General features: G+C 27.7%; 7 protein-coding genes across 7 annotated transcripts; 4 read left to right on the top strand and 3 right to left on the bottom strand.

Moving 5' to 3' along the window:
* Positions 1-884: 884 nt before the first annotated feature.
* BN7_6521 (Polyadenylate-binding protein, cytoplasmic and nuclear) lies at positions 885-1,713 on the top strand (the record flags this gene model as incomplete). The annotated part of the gene is made up of 2 exons (XM_011272942.1): positions 885-994; positions 1,083-1,713. The coding sequence occupies 2 exons, from the start codon at positions 885-887 to the stop codon at positions 1,711-1,713; spliced, it is 741 nt and encodes a 246-aa protein (XP_011271244.1).
* Positions 1,714-2,270: 557 nt separating this feature from the next.
* Positions 2,271-7,190, top strand: YBT1 (bile acid-transporting ATPase YBT1; the record flags this gene model as incomplete). Its single annotated transcript, XM_011272941.1, has 1 exon — positions 2,271-7,190. The coding sequence occupies one exon, from the start codon at positions 2,271-2,273 to the stop codon at positions 7,188-7,190; it is 4,920 nt and encodes a 1,639-aa protein (XP_011271243.1).
* A 332-nt stretch (positions 7,191-7,522) lies between these two features.
* Positions 7,523-9,742, bottom strand: BN7_6519 (fungal specific transcription factor domain-containing protein; the record flags this gene model as incomplete). Its single annotated transcript, XM_011272940.1, has 1 exon — positions 7,523-9,742. One exon carries the CDS (start codon positions 9,740-9,742, stop codon positions 7,523-7,525), a length of 2,220 nt encoding a protein of 739 aa, XP_011271242.1.
* Positions 9,743-12,353: 2,611 nt separating this feature from the next.
* Positions 12,354-13,958, top strand: BN7_6518 (uncharacterized protein; the record flags this gene model as incomplete). Its single annotated transcript, XM_011272939.1, has 1 exon — positions 12,354-13,958. The coding sequence occupies one exon, from the start codon at positions 12,354-12,356 to the stop codon at positions 13,956-13,958; it is 1,605 nt and encodes a 534-aa protein (XP_011271241.1).
* A 121-nt stretch (positions 13,959-14,079) lies between these two features.
* RSO55 (Rso55p) lies at positions 14,080-15,273 on the bottom strand (the record flags this gene model as incomplete). Its single annotated transcript, XM_011272938.1, has 1 exon — positions 14,080-15,273. One exon carries the CDS (start codon positions 15,271-15,273, stop codon positions 14,080-14,082), a length of 1,194 nt encoding a protein of 397 aa, XP_011271240.1.
* Positions 15,274-15,673: 400 nt separating this feature from the next.
* YSH1 (cleavage polyadenylation factor subunit YSH1) lies at positions 15,674-17,713 on the top strand (the record flags this gene model as incomplete). The annotated part of the gene is made up of 1 exon (XM_011272937.1): positions 15,674-17,713. One exon carries the CDS (start codon positions 15,674-15,676, stop codon positions 17,711-17,713), a length of 2,040 nt encoding a protein of 679 aa, XP_011271239.1.
* Positions 17,714-18,074: 361 nt separating this feature from the next.
* On the bottom strand, positions 18,075-20,231 carry MCM5 (MCM DNA helicase complex subunit MCM5; the record flags this gene model as incomplete). The annotated part of the gene is made up of 1 exon (XM_011272936.1): positions 18,075-20,231. One exon carries the CDS (start codon positions 20,229-20,231, stop codon positions 18,075-18,077), a length of 2,157 nt encoding a protein of 718 aa, XP_011271238.1.
* Between the last annotated feature and the right edge of the window lie 438 nt (positions 20,232-20,669).

Genomic DNA, 20,669 nt, shown 5'->3' with positions numbered 1-20,669 from the left:
AGTTATATTTATGTGTTTCTAAAGCTGCCTGGAATATATCACTAGTTATAAGGTTATTTCATTGATTTGAAAGAAAAAAAAAATTGGATAATGTTGAATTATGTGTTTTTAAAGACGTAACTAATTAGACTATATATGTCAGTTTATAGGAATTAGCAATTTAAATGTATTTAATTTATAATTTAATTATATATATATATATTACTCAGCACTTACATAAGCATTAAATCTCAACTAATATTCAAGTAACTAGCAAAAGGTTAAACAATGGAATAAATAAAAGGAATATACCTTTGATTATGACCTCAATTGTGATCTTTCAATGTATTAAATGTCCTACAATTATGTCAAACAAACGTTGAATTCTTCATTCTTGATCAACTCAAATCACACGATCTAAATTAAATTTTCAAAATATCATTGGTTGAAATGATTGGCTTACAATAACGAAATTTAAAGATTTTTCCAATTTAAAACATGGAAATATAGTAAATTAGATATCAAAAATTCTAAAAATCATATTAATCTCAACTAATTCTTGATATTTTATTACTTTAATTAATAATTTTGTTGTAGTTTGTTAATACCCGGTTAACGACACATGGAAATTTATAGAATTCAAGGGAAATTTACGAAATTTAAATGGCAAAAAAAATCAAAAATCGTCGAAGTTGAAATTTAACAACGTAATAACTTTTCAATTATCAACAATTCAAAAAACAACAATAAAATATCAATTGAAATATAAACAAGAGATTTAATTACCTCTAACCTTACAAATTGTTGAATTAGTTAAAAAAGAAAAAATCAAAAGCCTAAAGAATTTAAATTTTGGAAAATTTTAAAAGATCTAAATAAAGTCAAGAAATAACAAAAAGTTCAAAATGTCATCAAATCAAGAAGTTTCAGTTCCAACTAATAAATTATATGTTGGTAACATTGAATACAGTACTACTAAAGCTGAATTGAAAGATTTATTCAAAGATTATGAAATGTAAGTTGATGTTTGAACCCCCCTTACCCCCTTTAATGGTATACTAACAATATAGTGACTCAATTGAAATTCCAACAAGATCACCAAGATTTAAAAATGGTAAAACAGGTAAACCAAAAGCTAAAGGTTATGTTTTCGTTACTTTTAATGAATCAGTTAAAGATTTAGATGAAATTATTTCAAAATTTACTGATTATGAATTTAAAGATCGTAAAATTTATTTAAGTCGTCCAGCTCCAAGAGAAGAAGGTGAAACAAAAGAAATAAAAACTAAACCAATTGAAACTAAATCAACTGAAACTTCATCAAAACCAGTTAAAAAATCTTTTAAACCTCAACAATCAAAGGAAAAAATTCCATTTGAAAAAGGTACAAAATCAACAGATACAGTTTATTTAAAAAATTTAGATTTCCAAACTAATGCTAAAGAATTAAGAACTTTTTTCACTGAAGAAGGTGAAGAAGTTAAATGGGTTTCAGTTCCATTCAAGAGATTACCAGGATTTGTTTTGAAAAAATTATCATCACAAGGTAAAGAAATTGAAAAAAGAAATAAAGGTTATGCATTTATTAGATTTAAAATTAATGAAGATGAATCAATTGAAGATAAAGTTTCTAAATATCAAGGTAAATTATTTAAAGAACGTGAATTACAATTAAGTGTTGCTGTTGATGTTAGAAATGTTGAAGGTGAAGGTGATGAAGAAGATGAAGAATAAACAGTTGAACAACTTGTTTATTAAACTCTCACCAAATGATGCTATGTGCTATGTTTATATATACTATTTGAAATCTTTATTGATGTTTGAATAGTTTTGTTATATATCCACACTTGTAGATGAAGATTACCTGTTTTAGTACTTAACCCCTTCTAGTCCGTGCTTTAAATAGTTAATGCGAGTTTCCATACGGATTTCCAGTTTTTCTACCTATCAGTGAAAAGTTTTCATTGTGGTTTAAAGCTGGATATTGGTGGGAAATGACGGTAAATGACTGAAAACATCTCTAAAAAAATAGTAAAATAAGCTTAAAACTAGTCAATGTATGACTCAATTACTACTAATAATCTAAATCTATTCCTAACAATAATCTACTAGTTATTCCATTATTCCACTATTTCTGTTTGTACGGGTACTAAATTTTTTTGTTATCAGGCCGCGAATCCACGCATAATAAAAATTTATAAAAGGAAACAAAAGCGCAGTTCAGAGGCAAAACACAAACAGAAACCAATTCAAACTCAAACAACCAGTATTCATTCGCTATTTTATTTGCTATGTCCATCAAGGAGTGTCCCATTTGGGATTTTGATGATCTCAGTGAATGCGCTAGGGTCAATTACCTAGAAACTGGTTTACCGCTGCTACTTGTTTCTGTATCTATACTGGTTATATTGATTAAAGCATTGGTTAATTATAGGGAAATTTATAAAAATTCAAATTCTGAATATAAACCACTATTGGGCAATGATACGATAGGTGGTCATGGTGCTATTGAAACACAGGATTTCACTCAAGTGATTAAATATTCACATTTTGATATATCTTCTTTACCAAATGTTAAATTAAATGGTAAACCACATGGTGAATTAACAATTGTTCAAAGATCTTTGGGAGAAAAATTAAGAGTTATATTAGAGGAATTACTTATCCTTGCTCAAATTTCTATACAATTTTCAAAAATTTTCACATCTGAAGTTCCTATTTGGTCAATTTCTATTAATTTATTATTATGGGGTTGGTTATTAATTGGTACTTCATTTAGAATTATAAATTTAAATGATACATATAAACATGTTACCAGAATCATACCAAACTTATGGACTAATTCATTTGTTATATATTTATTTCTTTGGTTCCCAAGTTTTATTTCATTAAGATCTGCAATTATTGGTCATACTGCAAAAAACCCACAATATTATATTTGGGATTTTATAATAATTTCAATCTTATTTGTTAATCTATTAACTTCCCACATTGGTTATCATTTACCTTCAATTTATAAAACTGATGAAGAATCAACACCTGCTCCTGAACCAATTACAAGTATTATTTCTTTTGTTACATTTTCTTGGGTTGATAAATTAATTTGGACTTCATATCTTGATACTTTAAAAATTAATCAAGTTTGGGATTTACCTATTGATGATTATTCTTATTATGTTCAAAAAAATTTTAAAATTCTAAGTGATCAACACTCAAATTGGTCATTTGCTATAAAATTAGTTGTTTTTTTCAAAAAATATTTATTTTTACAAGCTTTTTGGGCTATAACTGAAACATTAATCTTGTTTACTCCAACTTTATTATTAAAGAAAATTTTAGAATTTGTTGAAGATGAATCAACAACTTCAAAATCTCTTGCATGGTATTATGTTTTTTTAATGTTTGGTTTTAAATTATTAGCTTCTGTTTCATCAGGTCAAGCTTTATTTTTGGGTAGAAGAGTTTGTATTAGATTAAAATCAATCATTATTAGTGAAATTTATGCAAAAGCTTTAAGAAAAAAATTAGCAACAACAAATAAAAAAGATGATGAAGATGAGAAGACCGAAGGTGAAGATGAAGATCCTCAAAAATCAAATGAGCATAATGGTGATGAAGAAAGTGAAAAAACTTCTGCTAATCTGGGTGCAATTATTAACTTAATGGCTGTTGATGCTGAAAAAGTTAGTGAAGTTTGTGCTTATTTACATGCTTTTGTTGGTGCTACTTTTATGATTATTGTTTCAATTATATTACTTTATAATTTATTAGGTTGGTCTGCCATGATTGGTGCATTATCAATCATTTGTGTTGCTCCTTTATCTTTTAAAGTTAATGGTTATTTAGGTGTCCTTCAAAAGAAAATGTTATCAATTACAGATTCTCGTATTCAAAAATTAAATGAAACTTTCCAAAGTATAAGAATTATTAAATTTTTCGCATGGGAAGATAAATTTAGAGATCAAATTTACAAGATTAGACATGATGAATTATCAATCTTAAAGAAAAGATCTCTGGTTTGGGTTGTTGCTGCATTTTTATGGTTTATTACACCAACTATTATTACATTTGTTAGTTTTGGTTGTTATATTTTCATTGATGGTAAAACTTTAACTACTCCAGTAGCTTTCACTGCTTTATCATTATTTAATTTATTAAGAAATCCATTAGATCAAATCAGTGATATGTTAAGTTTTGCAATTCAATCAAAAGTTTCATTAGATCGAGTTTCTGAATTTTTAAAAGAAGAAGAATCAACAAAATATGAACAATTAACAACAACAAAATCTCAAAATAAAATTGGTTTTAAAAATGCTTCTTTTAGTTGGGATTCAAAATCAGAAATTGATTTTAAATTGAAAAATTTAAATATTGATTTTAAAACCAAGAAATTAAATGTTATTATTGGTCCAACTGGTTCTGGTAAAACTTCTTTATTAATGGCATTATTAGGTGAAATGGAAAAATTACAAGGTGATGTTTATTTACCAGGTTTCCAAGCTCGTGAAGATCTAATAGTTGATGCTGAAGGTTATACCGAATCTGTTGCTTATTGTTCTCAAGCTGCATGGTTATTAAATGATTCCATAAAGAATAACATTATTTTCGCTTCACCTTTCAACAAGACTCGTTATAATAAAGTTGTTGAAGCTTGTGGTTTAACTCGTGATTTTGAAATTTTAAAAGCTGGTGATCAAACTGAAATTGGTGAAAAGGGTATTGCATTATCTGGTGGTCAAAAACAAAGAGTTTCATTAGCAAGAGCTCTTTATTCAAATTCAAGACATATTTTACTTGATGATTGTTTAAGTGCTGTTGATTCTCATACTGCTTTACATATTTATGAAAATTGTATTTCAGGTCCTTTGATGAAGAATAGAACTGTTTTATTAGTTTCTCATAATGTTGCATTAACTATTAAATCTGCTGAATTTGTTGTTATTATGGATAATGGTAAAGTTGTTAATCAAGGTACTCCACAATATTTATTAGATGTTGGAGCTTTAGGTGATGATGAAATGATTAAATCAAGTGTTTTACAATCAAAACAAAATTCTTCTGTTAATTTGAAAAAATTAGCTAATGATGAACAAGATATTTCTAAAGCTGTGGAGGATAAATTGAAAAATCCATCTGAAGGTAAAATTACATTAGTTGATGAAGAAGCTGAAGAATTAGAAAATTTGAAAAAAGGTAAATTAATTGAAGAAGAATCTAAAAGTGATGGTGTTGTTTCTATTGAAGTTTATAAATGGTATTTGAAAACTTTTGGTGGCTGGTCTATAATTTTAATTTTATTAGGAATTTATGTTATTGATCAATTTGTTTATATTTCACAATCTTGGTGGGTTAGATCATGGGCTAGAAATATGGAACAACAAGCTCAACAAGCTATTATGATTACAACAACAATTGTGGAATCAAACATTTATTCTAATACTTTATTTAAAACCCTGGTTAAACCATTAAGTTTATTTATTATTAAATATCATACATCAACTAAAGAATCATTAATGATTATGAAGGAAAAAAATGAATCTGTTTATTATATTACAATTTATACATTATTAGGTGTTGCATATGCAGGAATTTCATCAATTAGATTAATTATTACATTTTTATCTGGTATTAAAGCTTCATCAAGAATTTTTAAAAAAGTTTTACAAAGAGTTCTTAGAGCAAAATTAAGATTTTATGATTCAACTCCAATTGGTAGAATTATGAATAGATTTTCTAAAGATATTGAAGCTGTTGATCAAGAATTAGTTCCATTTGCTGATGGTGCTATTGCATGTGTTGTTTCAGTTTTTTCAATTTTAGTGTTGATTTCATTAATTACACCAGGTTTTATTTTCTTGGCTATATTAATTGTTGCTTTATATTATTCAGTTGCTTTCTTTTACTTAAATGGTTCAAGAGAATTAAAAAGATATGAAGCTATTACAAAATCACCAATTCATCAACATTTTGGTGAAACTTTAGTTGGTGTTAGTACTATTCGTGCTTATGGTATTGAACGTAGATTTTTACAAGAAAATTTAATCAAAATTGATAATAATAATAAACCTTTCATTTATATGTGGATTACAAATAGATGGTTAAGTATTCGTAATGATTTAGTTGGTTCATTAATTATCTTATTTAGTGGTGCTTTTGTTTTATTAAATCTTGATAAAATTGATTCAGGTCTTGCAGGTATTTCATTATCTTATGCTATTGCTTTTAATGAAAGTGCACTTTGGGTTGTTAGATTATATGCAAATGTTGAAATGACTATGAATTCAGTGGAAAGATTACAAGAATATTTATCAATTGATGAAGAACCTGCTGAATATATCCCTGAAAATGAACCTCCAACAAATTGGCCATCTCAAGGTAAATTAGAAGTCAATGATTTATCATTACGTTATGCACCAACTTTACCAAGAGTTATTAAAAATGTTACATTTAATGTTGAACCAAGTAATAAAATTGGTATTGTTGGTAGAACAGGTGCAGGTAAATCAACAATTATTACTGCATTATTTAGGTTTTTAGATCCTGAAACTGGTTATATTAAAATTGATGATATTGATATTACATCAATTGGTTTGAAAAATTTAAGACAAGCAATTACTATTATTCCACAAGATCCTACTTTATTTACTGGTACAATTAGATCAAATTTAGATCCATTTGATAATTATAATGATGAAAATATTTTTGAGGCTTTAAGAAGAGTTAATTTAATTTCAGGTGATGATATTTTAAACAATAATAATAACTTTAATAATGAAGTTGATAGTCAAGATGAAAATGTTAATAAATTCTTAAACTTGGAAAATGAAATTACAGAAGGTGGTGGTAATTTATCACAAGGTCAACGTCAATTAATGTGTCTTGCAAGATCTTTATTAAAATCTCCAAAAATTATGTTATTAGATGAAGCAACTGCATCAATTGATTATGAATCAGATTCAAGAATTCAACAAACTATAAGACAAGAATTTGCAACAAGTACAATTTTAACAATTGCTCATAGATTAAGATCAATTATTGATTATGATAAGATTTTAGTTATGGATGCTGGTGAAGTTATTGAATTTGATCATCCTTATAATTTAATTAAAGATGTTAATTCAACTTTCCATAGTATGTGTTCTGATAGTGGTGAATTAGAAGTTTTAATTCAATTAGCAAAAGAAGCATTTTTAGAAAAATTTAAAAAATAATCAAAATTACAAAAAAAGATATAAAACATTGGGTGAAATAAACCTTTTATGTATATTAGATTTAAAGATTTAAACGTCAAAGAAAACAAAAACAAAAACAAAAATTACAAAAAAAGTTTTTACAATTATTTAAAATTTGTCATATTTATATAGATGAGGGATGGGTGGGTAATAATTTAGATTTCATTATAATACATTTGATTTAGGTATCTAATGCAGACAACTGTAGTACGTAATCAATTTGAATAATTTAAAGTCGTATAAATATTAAAATATAACTATATATATATATATAAGTAAAAAACAGATGGTCATTATCATAAGATCATTTTTCAACTTGTTGCATTTCTAATCATATCATCAATTGCATTAATAGTATTTAAATCAAATTCACCAAAATCAAAATTTGAAAAATCAAAATCTAATTGATTTTTATCAACCCATTCACAACCAGTATCAGATTGTGGAGAAATTGGTTCAAAATTTAATAAAGAATCTTGATTTGTTGATGAATTTGGTAAATTTGTTGGCCATTCCATTATTGGTGTATTAAATTGTGGGATTGGATCATGATTTAAAATATTATTTATATCTGTTGGTGGTAATGATAATGAATCTTCTTTTAATTGTGGTTCTGATGATATTGTTGTGTTTGATGGTGTTAAGATGTCTGAATTTGATGACATGTTTGTGTTTGTATTTGATGATTCATTTGATTGATTATTATTTGTTGATTGATTCGATGATTTATTTGAATTTTTCTTTAAGGATAAATTATTAAAATTTGTTGATTCAATTTTTCTTGAAGCTTCAAATTCATCTTCTTTTGGTTTTGAATTTGAAAACATAATTTCATTATGGAAATGAGAATGTAATTTTTTAGATAAATCAGGTAATAATTTTGTTATACTATCTAATAAATAAGTTGCAATCTTGGAACTTAAATACCAATGTTGAGAAATTTGATAAATTCCTGATAATTCTAATTTTAAATATTCTTCAAAAATTTTTAAATCATTTGTATTAAAAGAACCTAAATTTTGATCATCATTTTTTGATTGAGTAATTTGTGAATACCAAACATATGAAGATAAATGAACTAATCCTGCAAATGCTAAAGAACATGTACTTAATGGAGTTCTTTTAGTAATATCTAAAGGATTTGTATCAATTAAAGTTTTAGCAATTGAATTTGCTGCATCAATAGTTTTCCTTGTTTCAATAATTTTTCTTGATTTAATTAAATTTTTATCATTTGGTACATTTCTTTCTTCATTATTTAAATGATTATTAAATAATTCCACGGATTTTAAATTTTTTGGTATATCAGGTCTCCAAAGAAATGATAATGGACGATGAGTGAAAATTTTGGCATAATTTAACATTATTATACCCTGGTGAATACCATTATTTACTCTACCCATTCCATCAACTAAATAAGGTAATTTATAAAAATCTGGTTTGGAAAATCTTAATTCCCAATTTGATAAAGATGCAGTCAATTTAATATAATGATTCCCTATTGAAGAATTTGAAAAAATGATATTATTTAGTCTAACAGAATCATCAACTAATTTAGAAGTAGAAGCTCTTGTTTCATAATCAAATTCAAATTTATCAGGATGATTTGGATAATTAACAAAACAATTTAATGAAGTTAATACAGAAACAGTTTTACCATCTGAACAACCCATAATAATATCCAAGAAGAAAATATCCCAAAAACATCTTCTTGCACAATCTTTCAACATTTCTTCATCTATTGATCTTATTCTTTTAGTATTTTGGAAATTTATATTAATTTCATTATCACTTGAATCTTCATTATTTTTTGGAATTTCATTCCCATTTATATCAAAATCATTTTTAAAATCATTTAAATCTAAATTATTTATATCTAAATGAGTTGCCAAATTGATACATTTTATTCTTAGTGATCTACTTAATTCATGTAATGCCGAAATATGACAAATTAAAGCTAATAAAGTCATAGTTTGTAATGAAATTAAATCTTTTTCAAAACTTTCAATATAACTATTAATTTCCACAACTATATCAAATATATTATTTATATTTTTAGAATATGTTGAAGTTGAATAACCATCACCCATTAATTTCATTGCTGCTAATAATTCTTTTGGATAATTTGCAAATTTTAAATAATCTTCAATATCTATTAATGGGGGTAAAAAAGGATGTGAACAATGGAAATTTGAATAATAATTTGAAATGATTGATGATACATCAAAATTTTGATCTAAATAATTCGAATCAGTTTCATTATGACTATGATTATGATTATGATGATGATCTTTTGATTCATATTTGACATTAAAAGAATCAATATCTATAGGATCTTTTGGTCTTTTATTACATGGTAAAGAATCAATTCTTCCATCTTTTACAAATCCACAACTTGTTGAATCATGACCTTGAGGACATTTTTTATTTTTTTTATTAGCTTTTGGATCATTATGACCATCCATACAAGGTAAAACAGGTATTTGAACATTAATTCCCTTTAATTCATTCTTATTAGAATCATTATCCATCTTGATTCTCTTTACTCCCTTTTTTCTTGAACCACCTCTATTACTTTTAACATATGAACAATCTTTATTTTGTTGAGTACATCTCCCACATTTAGGAAATTCACCATCACAACGTAAATGACGATGACGACATTCTAGACAAGCTCTTGAGACATGTTTAGCATTGTTACGTTTATCAAGGGATGGACTTCCAACTTCACTCATTTCAAACCAAGCATCAATTCAATAAGTTGTTAATTTCAATGGATACAAGGAATATATCTATGGGGCTTCCAATTCAGCAAATTAACCAGCAAAAAACCAAATTTCTAAACCACAGTATTCTTTATCACAAAGAGAAGAGTAACCTAATATAACCAGTAGAAATCAGCTCTTTGCAACGTTGATTTCTCAGTGGAATTGCTTTAAATTTGAAATGAATTTGATGTTTTTGTTTATACTTATATTTTTATTTTTCTTTCAACGCTGAGAAAATGGCCCACCAAAAACCAAACAAAATATAAAATGTAGTTTATTTCAAACTTTTGATAGTGATATTGATAAAATAAAGCTCACTTTTCAAGTTATCAATCTCAGATTTCTATGAGTCTATGTTTTTCTCTACAAAATTCGATTTGTAATATTTCAGAATTTCAATTTTATGGATTTATTCGATTTTTTAAATTACTATACACAATTTCAAACCCCGAGGTTTGTGTTTGGGGACACACCATAATAAACTAAATTGATATTTTAAATCATCAAATATATATGGATTTTGATATATTTCATTTGTTTATTGGGTTCCCTTATATTTGTGTAATCTTCTTCTTTGTATCAACAACTCCATTATCATATTCATAACGTAAATAACCCCATGTGAAATCAACTAAAGTACTTATAATCCCCAGGGAATAAACTAAAGTTATTGCATAAAAAAAATTTGAATTACCTGAACCTAAATCAATCCAAAGATGATAAAAAATTGGTGAAAGGATAACAGTATGTAAAATTAATAAAATTGAAATCAATGGATAAGTTAAATATGGGAAAACAGGTTTTAATAAAACCAAGAAATTTATATATAATGATAAATCACCTAATGATGGATAACTTTTACTATAAATTAACCAACCCCAACTTAAAATAAATGCAAATATACCATTCATTTTGATAGTGAATGGAATTATGAATGCCACATTATAAATATTGAAAACTGCATTATAAAAAGGAATGAAAAATTCAAACATTTCTGTAAAATAATACCACCATAATCCTAAATTTGGTGAAATTTTATTAAATTTTAATATAGTTCCATATGTTGAATCAATAAATTTCCAATTGAAGTCCATGATATAATAACTTGTACCAATTAATCCTAAAATTGATAAAATTGTTAATATAATGAATTTTATAACATTATTCCATTGATTTGTATTTTGATAAATTAATTTAGAAATTGGGAATATTAAATAAATTGGATGATATGATAAATATGATGCAATTGCAAAAGAAATTGAACTTTTGATTAAATCATTATTTAAAACTGAATCTAATGTTAACACAATAAAGAAATTTTGAAACAAAACAGTTGATTTACTTAAACAACTGAGGATAGCCAAGGGATTAATAGCATAGATTAACCCAATAATCCAATTTGCAAAAAAAATTGATTCATTTTTATAAGATATCTTCTTTGAAATATTAATTAAATAATAAACAATAAAACAATCAATCAATGTATAAACCAAATAATCAAAATCTTGAATATATTCATAAGCTAAGATCAATAAAGGTTGATGATGAACAACACCACCATCATATGGATTGATTTGATTTTGTAATAAATATAATCCTTCTTTTAATGATTTATATGATGTTATTAAAGTTGATAATTCAATTGATTCTTCTAATTTAATAATTATATTTGGTGCTATAAGAAAGATGGAAATCCTTATTATGAATGCCAATATGATGGCTTTTTGTTCCATTGAGACCATTGTATATGATCTCTTTCCTTTCTTCTTTGGTCTAGTTTAATGGTATAGATCTCTAATATCAATTCATTCAATATGAGATTCTTCAATATGTTTACTAAAAACAAATAAATTCGCGTGTTCTTATGATTGATTATGTAATACTTACTACAAATATTATGTAATCAATAAACACGTGATTTGAATACCTCGTAAATTACCTAATTAGGCAATAATTCCGACTGATCCCCGTAAATTTATTTCCTAATTTGTAAATTTAAGAAGAAATGATCATAATTGGAAAAGTAATAATATAGAGGGGATAATTTCAAATTGAGTTATGAATTTAATATTTGTTTATTATTTGATTTGATTTTATCAGTTTATTTAGGGTTTGTGCCTACCTTTAAACGTTTAAAGTTGCGTAAATTGTAATCCTTGATTTCCTCTTTGGGACAATAGGCTGCATATATTCAATTCACATGTGCTTATCATTGAAAAATCAAGACAATTGATAAAATACAACCAACGTGGTTTACTAAAAGAAAGCGACAAGAGATTTACGATGTAATGTTTACAATTTGTTTAAATAGAGTTATGAATCCTGTTTTGAGCTCTCCACAAGACCTTTTAACTTTATATCCAAATCAGTTAAAATGTCAACAGACCCTGAGAAGTCTAATACACAAGCAGTGGTTGCTAGTATAAATGATTCAAATGATCACAAGGATTCCATAACAGATTCTTTACCTTCATACAAATTTTTCCAATCTGCTAAAGGTGAATTATCAAATTATGATTCAACAGATATAGTTCTTCGTACGAAGATTAACTTAATCAATGATGCATTAGATGAGATTGGATTTACATGGTATCATTTTAAATTATATTGTTTAAATGGGATGGGTTACGCTGTGGATTCAGAATTAACATTTATTCAATCTTCAGTTGCACAATATGTTAGATATCAATTCAATCAAACTTATCCAGCAGATTCTCATGCTATTTATGCTGGTCTTTTAGTTGGTGCTATATTTTGGGGATTTGGTGCAGATTTAATTGGTAGAAAAATTGCATTCAACACTTCATTATTATTAAGTGCTATATTTGCTATATTAACTGGTGCAATGGGGAATTTTGCAACTTATTGTCTTTTCGTTGCATTTTCTGCAGCTGCTTCTGGTGGGAATCTTGTTTTAGATACTACAGTTTTTTTAGAATTTTTACCAAGTAAATATCAATGGTTAGTTACTTTAATGGCTTCATGGTGGGGTGTTGGTCAAACTATTGCTGTTTTAACTACATGGTTATTTTTCAGTCATGATGAATATATTTGTTCTGGTGGGTTAGGGGATTGTCCTTCTGGTGAAAATATGGGTTGGAGATATGTTTGGTTTGTTAATGGTGGATTTGTATTAATTGTAGCTATTTTAAGATTAACAATTATTAAATTAGAAGAAACTCCTAAATTTTTGGTTTGTAATCAAAGAGATGAAGAAGCTGTTTTATGTTTACAAAAAATTGCAAATAAATATAATAGATCATGTTCATTAACTGTGGAACAACTACAAGAATGTGGTCAAATTACAGGTAATGAAAATTTCTTATCAAATCCAACATTTATGTCAACTATTAAATCAATTAAAAAGCATATCAAAGTACTTTTTTCAAATAAATTAATGGCACTTTCAACTTCATTATTATTTTCAAAATGGACTTTATTAGGTATTTCATATCCATTATATTCAAATTTCTTACCAATTTACCTTGCTACAAGAGGTGCAAATACATCAGCAGATTCTACTGCAGGTGTTTATAGAGATTCTGTCATATCAAACGCATCATCAATAGGAGGTGGATTAATCGGTGGTGCCATATTATATCTAGTACCAGTTCTTGGTAGGAAAGGTGTTATGATTATTGGTGGATTAATTTCAATGGCTTTATTCTTTGGTTATACAGCTGTACGTACAAGATCACAAAATGTTGCATTATCAAGTTCAGTTTATGTTGCTATAAATATTTATTATTCTTGTCTTTATGCTTATACACCTGAAGTTATGCCATCAAGTGCTCGTGCCACTGGGAATGCTATTTCTGTTGCATGTATGAGAGGTATGGCTTGTATTGTACCTGCTATTGCTTATTTTAGTGATACTTCTTCAAGTATACCTGTTTGGATTTGTGGTGCTTGTGTTGGATTGATTAGTATTTGTTCAATTTTCTTACCTTTTGAACCATCAAAGCAAAGAGTTGCTTAAATTTTGAAGTGTATTATTATTTATATTGGCTACGCATATATGTATTCTTGCATTATATTTAATTCTTATGTAAAAGTTTATACTTTCATTTCTATGTACATTTATTTCCATCTTTATTTATTCATTTATTTTTTGGATTTTGATCTTCATCTGGTCTCAACATGAATGTCTTCATTGATCTATTTGTTTTCTTAGATCCTGTAATCAACTGTTCAAAATCTTGTTCTTCCAATTCTTTTGTTAATTCTTCTTCAGATATTGGTCCTTCATGATTTCTTTCTAAATTCTTTCGTCTTTGTTTTAAAGTTTTCTCTAGTTTTCTATCTTCTTTAGAATGTCCAGGTAATTGACCAACAACACCTGCTATGATAGTTTCAAGAGGTTGTTCTTGTTCTTCAATTTCTAATTTACGTAACATACGCTCACGACTTTCAGCAAGGATTTTATCTCTAACTTCTTTTGTTTGATATTCTAATAATTCATAATCAACTTCTGGATCAACAAACATTTGTCTTGCTTCTTCTTCACGTTGAGCTAATTCCTCTTTTTGTCTCTTTAATTTTTCCATTTTTTCTCTTGATCTTTCAGTTTTCTCTCTAGCTAATTTAGCTTTTTTCCTTTCAAATGCTTCTAATGCAATTTTTCTATTAAATTTTGGGTTTCTAATAGCATCAACTTCTAATGCTAATTTCTCTCTAGCGATTTTTCTATTTTGTTCACGACTTCTTGTTTCTTGACAATCAACAACAATACCATATTCTATATGTTTTAATTGAACTTTTGAATTTGTCTTGTTAATTTTTTGACCACCTGGTCCACCACCTTTAATGAAAACTTCTGTAAATTCAGATTCATCAATAGTTGGTCTTGGTGGTAATCTATTTGGTCTAACAATAATCCTTCTATGAGGTCCACGCTTTTTAGGAGCATCTGGATCATCAGGATCCCCTTTAAATCTCCTTCTTCTTTCTTCTCTACCTTTCATGGCATCTTCTTCCCTAATTCTTCCAAAATATCTATTATTACCAACACCTTTGAATCTTTCATCATTAAATCTATCATAACCTCTCTCTTCTCTACCTTTCATGGTATCTTTTCCTCCTTTTTTCCCAACATTTCTATTATTTTGTTTACTTTTAAATCTTTCATCATTAAATCTGTCATATTCTAAGCTTTTAAAGCTCTGAGAAAACGCTCTCACCAAGGGGAAACCTGTCACCTTGAGCCCAGAGTAAACCACACCTTTAGAGCACAATGAACGACCAAACAACAGCATCTGAATACCCAAATCACCTACTTTTCCAATGATTTCCATAATCAAAAACTTTTAAATTTGGAGTTCAAAATCTCAAATTTTATTATATTTCCGGTTCGCACAACATCCGGTCTTTTTTTTTTTTTACTTTCCATATAATAAAAATCGAAATTTGTAAATACAGAAAACATCAACAAATTTTTAAGAAAAGTTTCTTTAATTGTTGATTTCGAATTGTTGGTTGTTTATCTGTTCAGGATGAGTACAAACGAGAACAATGGTAATAAGAATGGTCCGGTATGTTCAATGCTTTCGTGTTGGTTGTTCCAATTGTTTGAAGAATATTGTATTAACAAATAATTAGAGTAATGATAGTGATTCATTGAAATTCATGAATTTGGGTGGTGGTAATGAAGTCGGGAGATCGTGTCATATAATGCAATACAAGGGAAAAACAGTGATGCTTGATGCAGGTGTTCATCCAGCTTATTCAGGAATCGCAGCATTACCATTCTATGATGAATTTGATTTAAGTACTGTTGATATCTTATTAATTTCACATTTCCATTTAGATCATGCTGCTTCTTTACCTTATGTTATGCAACACACAAATTTTAAAGGTAGAGTGTTCATGACACATCCTACAAAGGCGATTTATCGTTGGTTATTAAGTGATTTTGTTAAAGTTACATCAATTGGTTCAAGTAGTTCAAGTGCATTATATACAGATGAAGATTTATCTGAAAGTTTCGATAGGATTGAAACTATTGATTATCATTCTACAATTGAAGTGGATGGGATAAGATTCACTGCTTATCATGCTGGCCATGTCTTGGGTGCTGCCATGTTTTTCATTGAAATTGGTGGATTAAAATTATTATTTACTGGTGATTATTCAAGAGAAGAAAATCGTCATTTAAATCCTGCAGAAGTTCCACCAACAAAACCTGATGTTATGGTTACAGAGTCAACTTTTGGTACAGCTACTCATGAACCAAGATTAGAAAAAGAAGTTAGATTAACAAATTTGATTCATTCTACTTTAATTAAAGGTGGTAGAGTTTTATTACCAGTTTTCGCATTAGGCACAGCACAAGAATTATTATTAATCTTGGATGAATATTGGTCTCAACATCAAGATTTAGAAAATGTTAACGTTTATTATGCTTCATCATTAGCTAAGAAGTGTTTAGCAGTTTTCCAAACTTATATCAATATGATGAATGATAATATAAGAAAACAATTTAGAGATCAAAATTCAAATCCTTTCCAATTTAAATATATCAAAAACATTAAAAATTTGGATAAATTTGATGATTTTGGCCCCTGTGTCGTTGTGGCAAGTCCTGGGATGTTACAAAATGGTGTTTCAAGAGAATTATTAGAAAGATGGGCTCCAGATTCAAGAAATTCAGTAATTTTAACAGGTTACTCGGTTGAAGGTACGCTAGCTAAAACTTTATTAACAGAACCTGATCATATTCCATCTTTACAAAATCCTGATAATAATGTTCCAAGAAGATTAAATATTGAGGAAATTTCATTTGCTGCTCATGTTGATTATGAACAAAATTCAAAATTTATTGAATTAGTTGATCCAAAATCTATTATTTTGGTTCATGGTGAATCAAATCCAATGGGGAGATTAAAATCTGCTCTTTTATCAAAATATTCAAAATTTAAAGGTACAGAAAATGAAGTTAGAGTTTATAATCCAAGAAATTGTGATGAATTAGATTTAAAATTAAAAGGTTTGAAAATTGCAAAAGCATTTGGTTCAATCGTTGCTGAAAAGGATAAAGCTGATACATTAAGTGGTGTACTTGTTTCAAAAGATTTTGATTTAAATTTCATGAAAGTTGATGATTTAAGAGAATATGCAGGATTAACTTCTACAATTGTTAAAGAACGTCAAACTATTAGAGTAGATGCTGGTAGAGATTTAGTTCAATGGCATTTATCACAAATGTTTGGATATGTTGAAATCTTGATTGATGATAAAGAAGAATTTGAATTAAGAGTTATGAATGAAATTACTATAAATTTAATTAATGGTATTTGTACTATTGAATGGACTGGTGGTGTTATTAATGATACTATTGCTGATTCCGTTGTGGCTATCTTATTATCAGTTGATTCATCACCTGCATCCGTTAAAATTTCATCAAAATCACATACACATGACCACACCACTAATGGACATGATCATGATCATGATCATGATTCTCATTTAAATGGCTCATTAGCAGATTCAAGAGTATCAACAAGAATAAAAAGAATTGGTGCTATGCTTGAAGCTCAATTTGGTGAAGCTTTTCAAAATAATGATAATGGTGAAGGTGCAATAATAAAAATTGGTAAAAATGAAGCTAAGATTAATTATTATGATTTAACTGTTGATTGTACTTCAAATGTTTTAAAAGGTAGAATTGAAAATGTGCTGAATAGGGCAACTGAACTTGCTGCTCCATTATCTCAAAATCGTAAGATTGAAGCATAAAGAATAATAAACGAAAGGGAACAATTAAAGATAAAGGTCCAAAGAAGATCTTGTAAATGAAATGTGTTAATGAATATGTATTTGTATCATAGAATAAACAAAAGTCATGGTTTTTTAATAAATAGAGTTATTTATATACTTTTTTCTTATGTATTAGCTCTTTAGTTATAGTCGAACTAAAATCTTCTTAAAGTTTATCTACAAATGCACTACATTATAGATGTTAAACCCATTAAGCTCTTATTATATTACACTATTATATATATTAAATGAATTATATTAACTTTTAAAACCAAAACATGTAGAAAACACCATAACGATATAACCCAAATTTACCCGAAACAATAAAATAATAAACCAATTAAACACCAGATCTCAAAATTCTTTGTCTTTGATTTCTAAATGTAATTGATTCATGACGTTCCAATACAAATAATGCTTTATCAAGAGCATGTTGAGAATAATTCTTACCTGCAACAAATTCATTTCTTAAAGTTTGATAACTTGTTGACCAACCAATTGGTAATCTTCTTCTAACTTCATTTTGAATCTTATCAATTTCAACTTTTAATTTTGGTGCTGTAGTTATATTACCTTGATTTGCTGCATCCATTGTTGAAGCTTGGAATAATCTAATTGCTTCATCAACATGTTCTTCAGTTGCAACTGGTAATAAACGTAATTTAGCCAATGATTCAGTTATACGAATAATAGCTTCTAATTGACGAATTGTAATTGGGATAGATGATCTTTGATCACTTAAAGCTTCAGCATCATTTATAGTTTTTCTAATTTCAACAAAATGTGAACTTAATTTTTCTGCAGCTTGTTCAGATAATCTTGGTGCACATTTAGCACGACAATAAGAGATATATCTCTTCATTTTATCAATTGGAATTTCACCTGCAATTTCTTGTTGTTGATTTCTACCAGTATGAATATTTAAAACATGATTAGCAATTGAAACATCTCTACCTTCATTATGATCATCTTTAACCACGAAAATCATATCAAATCTTGATAAAATTGTAGTTTGGAAATCAATATTTTCACCAGGAGTTTTCATATCATCATAACGACCAAAAATTGGATTTGCTGCAGCTAAAACTGAAGTTCTTGAATTTAAAACTGTAGTAATACCAGCTTTTGCAATAGAAATAGTTTGTTGTTCCATAGCTTCATGGATTGCCACCCTATCTTCATCTCTCATCTTATCGAATTCATCAATACAAACAACACCACCATCTGCCAAAACCATAGCACCACCTTCTAAATAAAATTCTCTTGTGGTGGAATCTCTTTGCACAGAAGCTGTTAAACCTGCAGCTGAAGAACCTTTACCAGATGTATAAATTGAAATAGGACTTGCCTTATCAACGAATTTTAACAATTGAGATTTAGCAGTACCAGGATCACCTAATAATAAGACATTAATATCACCTCTTAATCTCATACCATCTGGTAATAATTTTTTAGAACCACCCATTAATAAACATGCAATAGCTTTTTTAATATCTAAATTACCATAAATTGATGGAGCAATTGAATTTGAAAATGATTCATAAAGATCTGGATTTCTTGACATTTCTAAAAATTCTTCTTCTTCTTCTTCTGTATATATAGCATTACCTGCAGCATTATGATCAACATCTGTCTGTATACCTAATACTCTAATATATGGGTTTCTAATAGCAACAGATGAAGCATTTTTAACTTTTGATTGATAAATGGAATAAATACCATTAATATTACAACGAGTACCTGGAACAATCTTATTTGTTAAATAACGATCAACTGAAAGTAATACATGTCTAGGCATTTCACCCACTGGAACCATTTCTGGTAATTCTTGTAATTTTAAAATTTGTTGATCAATAAATTGTGATTTATCATGAACAACTAAATATGGATCAGGAGGACATTGAGATCTTTCACCATCAGCTGGAGTTGCTTGACATGATTTAGGTAATTGTAACCCACCAAAACTTGAATTAACAGATAATCTTATAGTATGTCTACATGAACGACACATGATTTGAACAGAAGTAGCCTTGGAACTTAACACTGAAGCACTGATAATGATACCGCTAACACGAATGATTTTGGAAATATGATCAGCATCTAATTCTCTAATTGATAAAGTTGAAGCATTTGATTTAAGAATTAATTGACACACTGGGAAATTGGTTGGAACTTCTGAATCTTGTAAGAAAACAATTCTTTTAGCAACATCAGTAATAGCTCTTTCAAATAAAGGAATCATATCAGAAGGATCATCCATTAAACCTTTATTTAAAGTTTCATTATAACCAATAAGATGTTCATTATCAACAGTTAAAGAATATTCCTTCACTAATAAGTTTTCACGTAATTGATTACGGTATAAGAAATCAGTACCAACTCTATATTCCAAAACAAAATTCTTGAAAGCTGTGATAATTTCTTGATTTGTATCTTGTTCAGATTCTTCACCAGGAAGAACTGGAGCACGATAAACTGCTGGAGCATCAAATGACATTGTGGAAGGTTGGGAAAAGTTGTTTTTGTTCAAAGGTCTGTGTGTATAAGAACAGTGAGGAAGGTATTGTTTTGATTAATTTATCAAAATCTCGAATAAATCTGCCTTGTTAAACGTTTGAGATGTCAGTTTAAGATGTAATTAATTTACCTAAATTGGAATTCTTTATATCGAAAAAACGCGACATTTCAAATTTTTTTTTCGCGTCGTAATTTTAAAAAACCGAATGAAAAATCCCAATTAGGAAGGAGACTAAAAGAGGGAAATACCGGTAGGACGATCACGTTTTCAAGCCACCGGAATTCGCAACATTAATTTAAAACTTCAACTTTTCAATTTTATAAGCAAAAACAAAGTATGAGTTAAATTGAACATTTGATATAATAAGGGAATCTCAAATCTTTGATATATTTTTTATACTTATAAAAGGAAACAATG

Source organism: Wickerhamomyces ciferrii, contig 00286, assembly GCF_000313485.1.
Source record: "Wickerhamomyces ciferrii WGS project CAIF00000000 data, strain NRRL Y-1031 F-60-10, contig 00286, whole genome shotgun sequence".
Classification (NCBI taxonomy): Eukaryota; Fungi; Ascomycota; class Saccharomycetes; order Phaffomycetales; family Wickerhamomycetaceae; genus Hansenula; species Hansenula ciferrii.
This window is presented reverse-complemented; position numbering and strand designations above follow the sequence as displayed.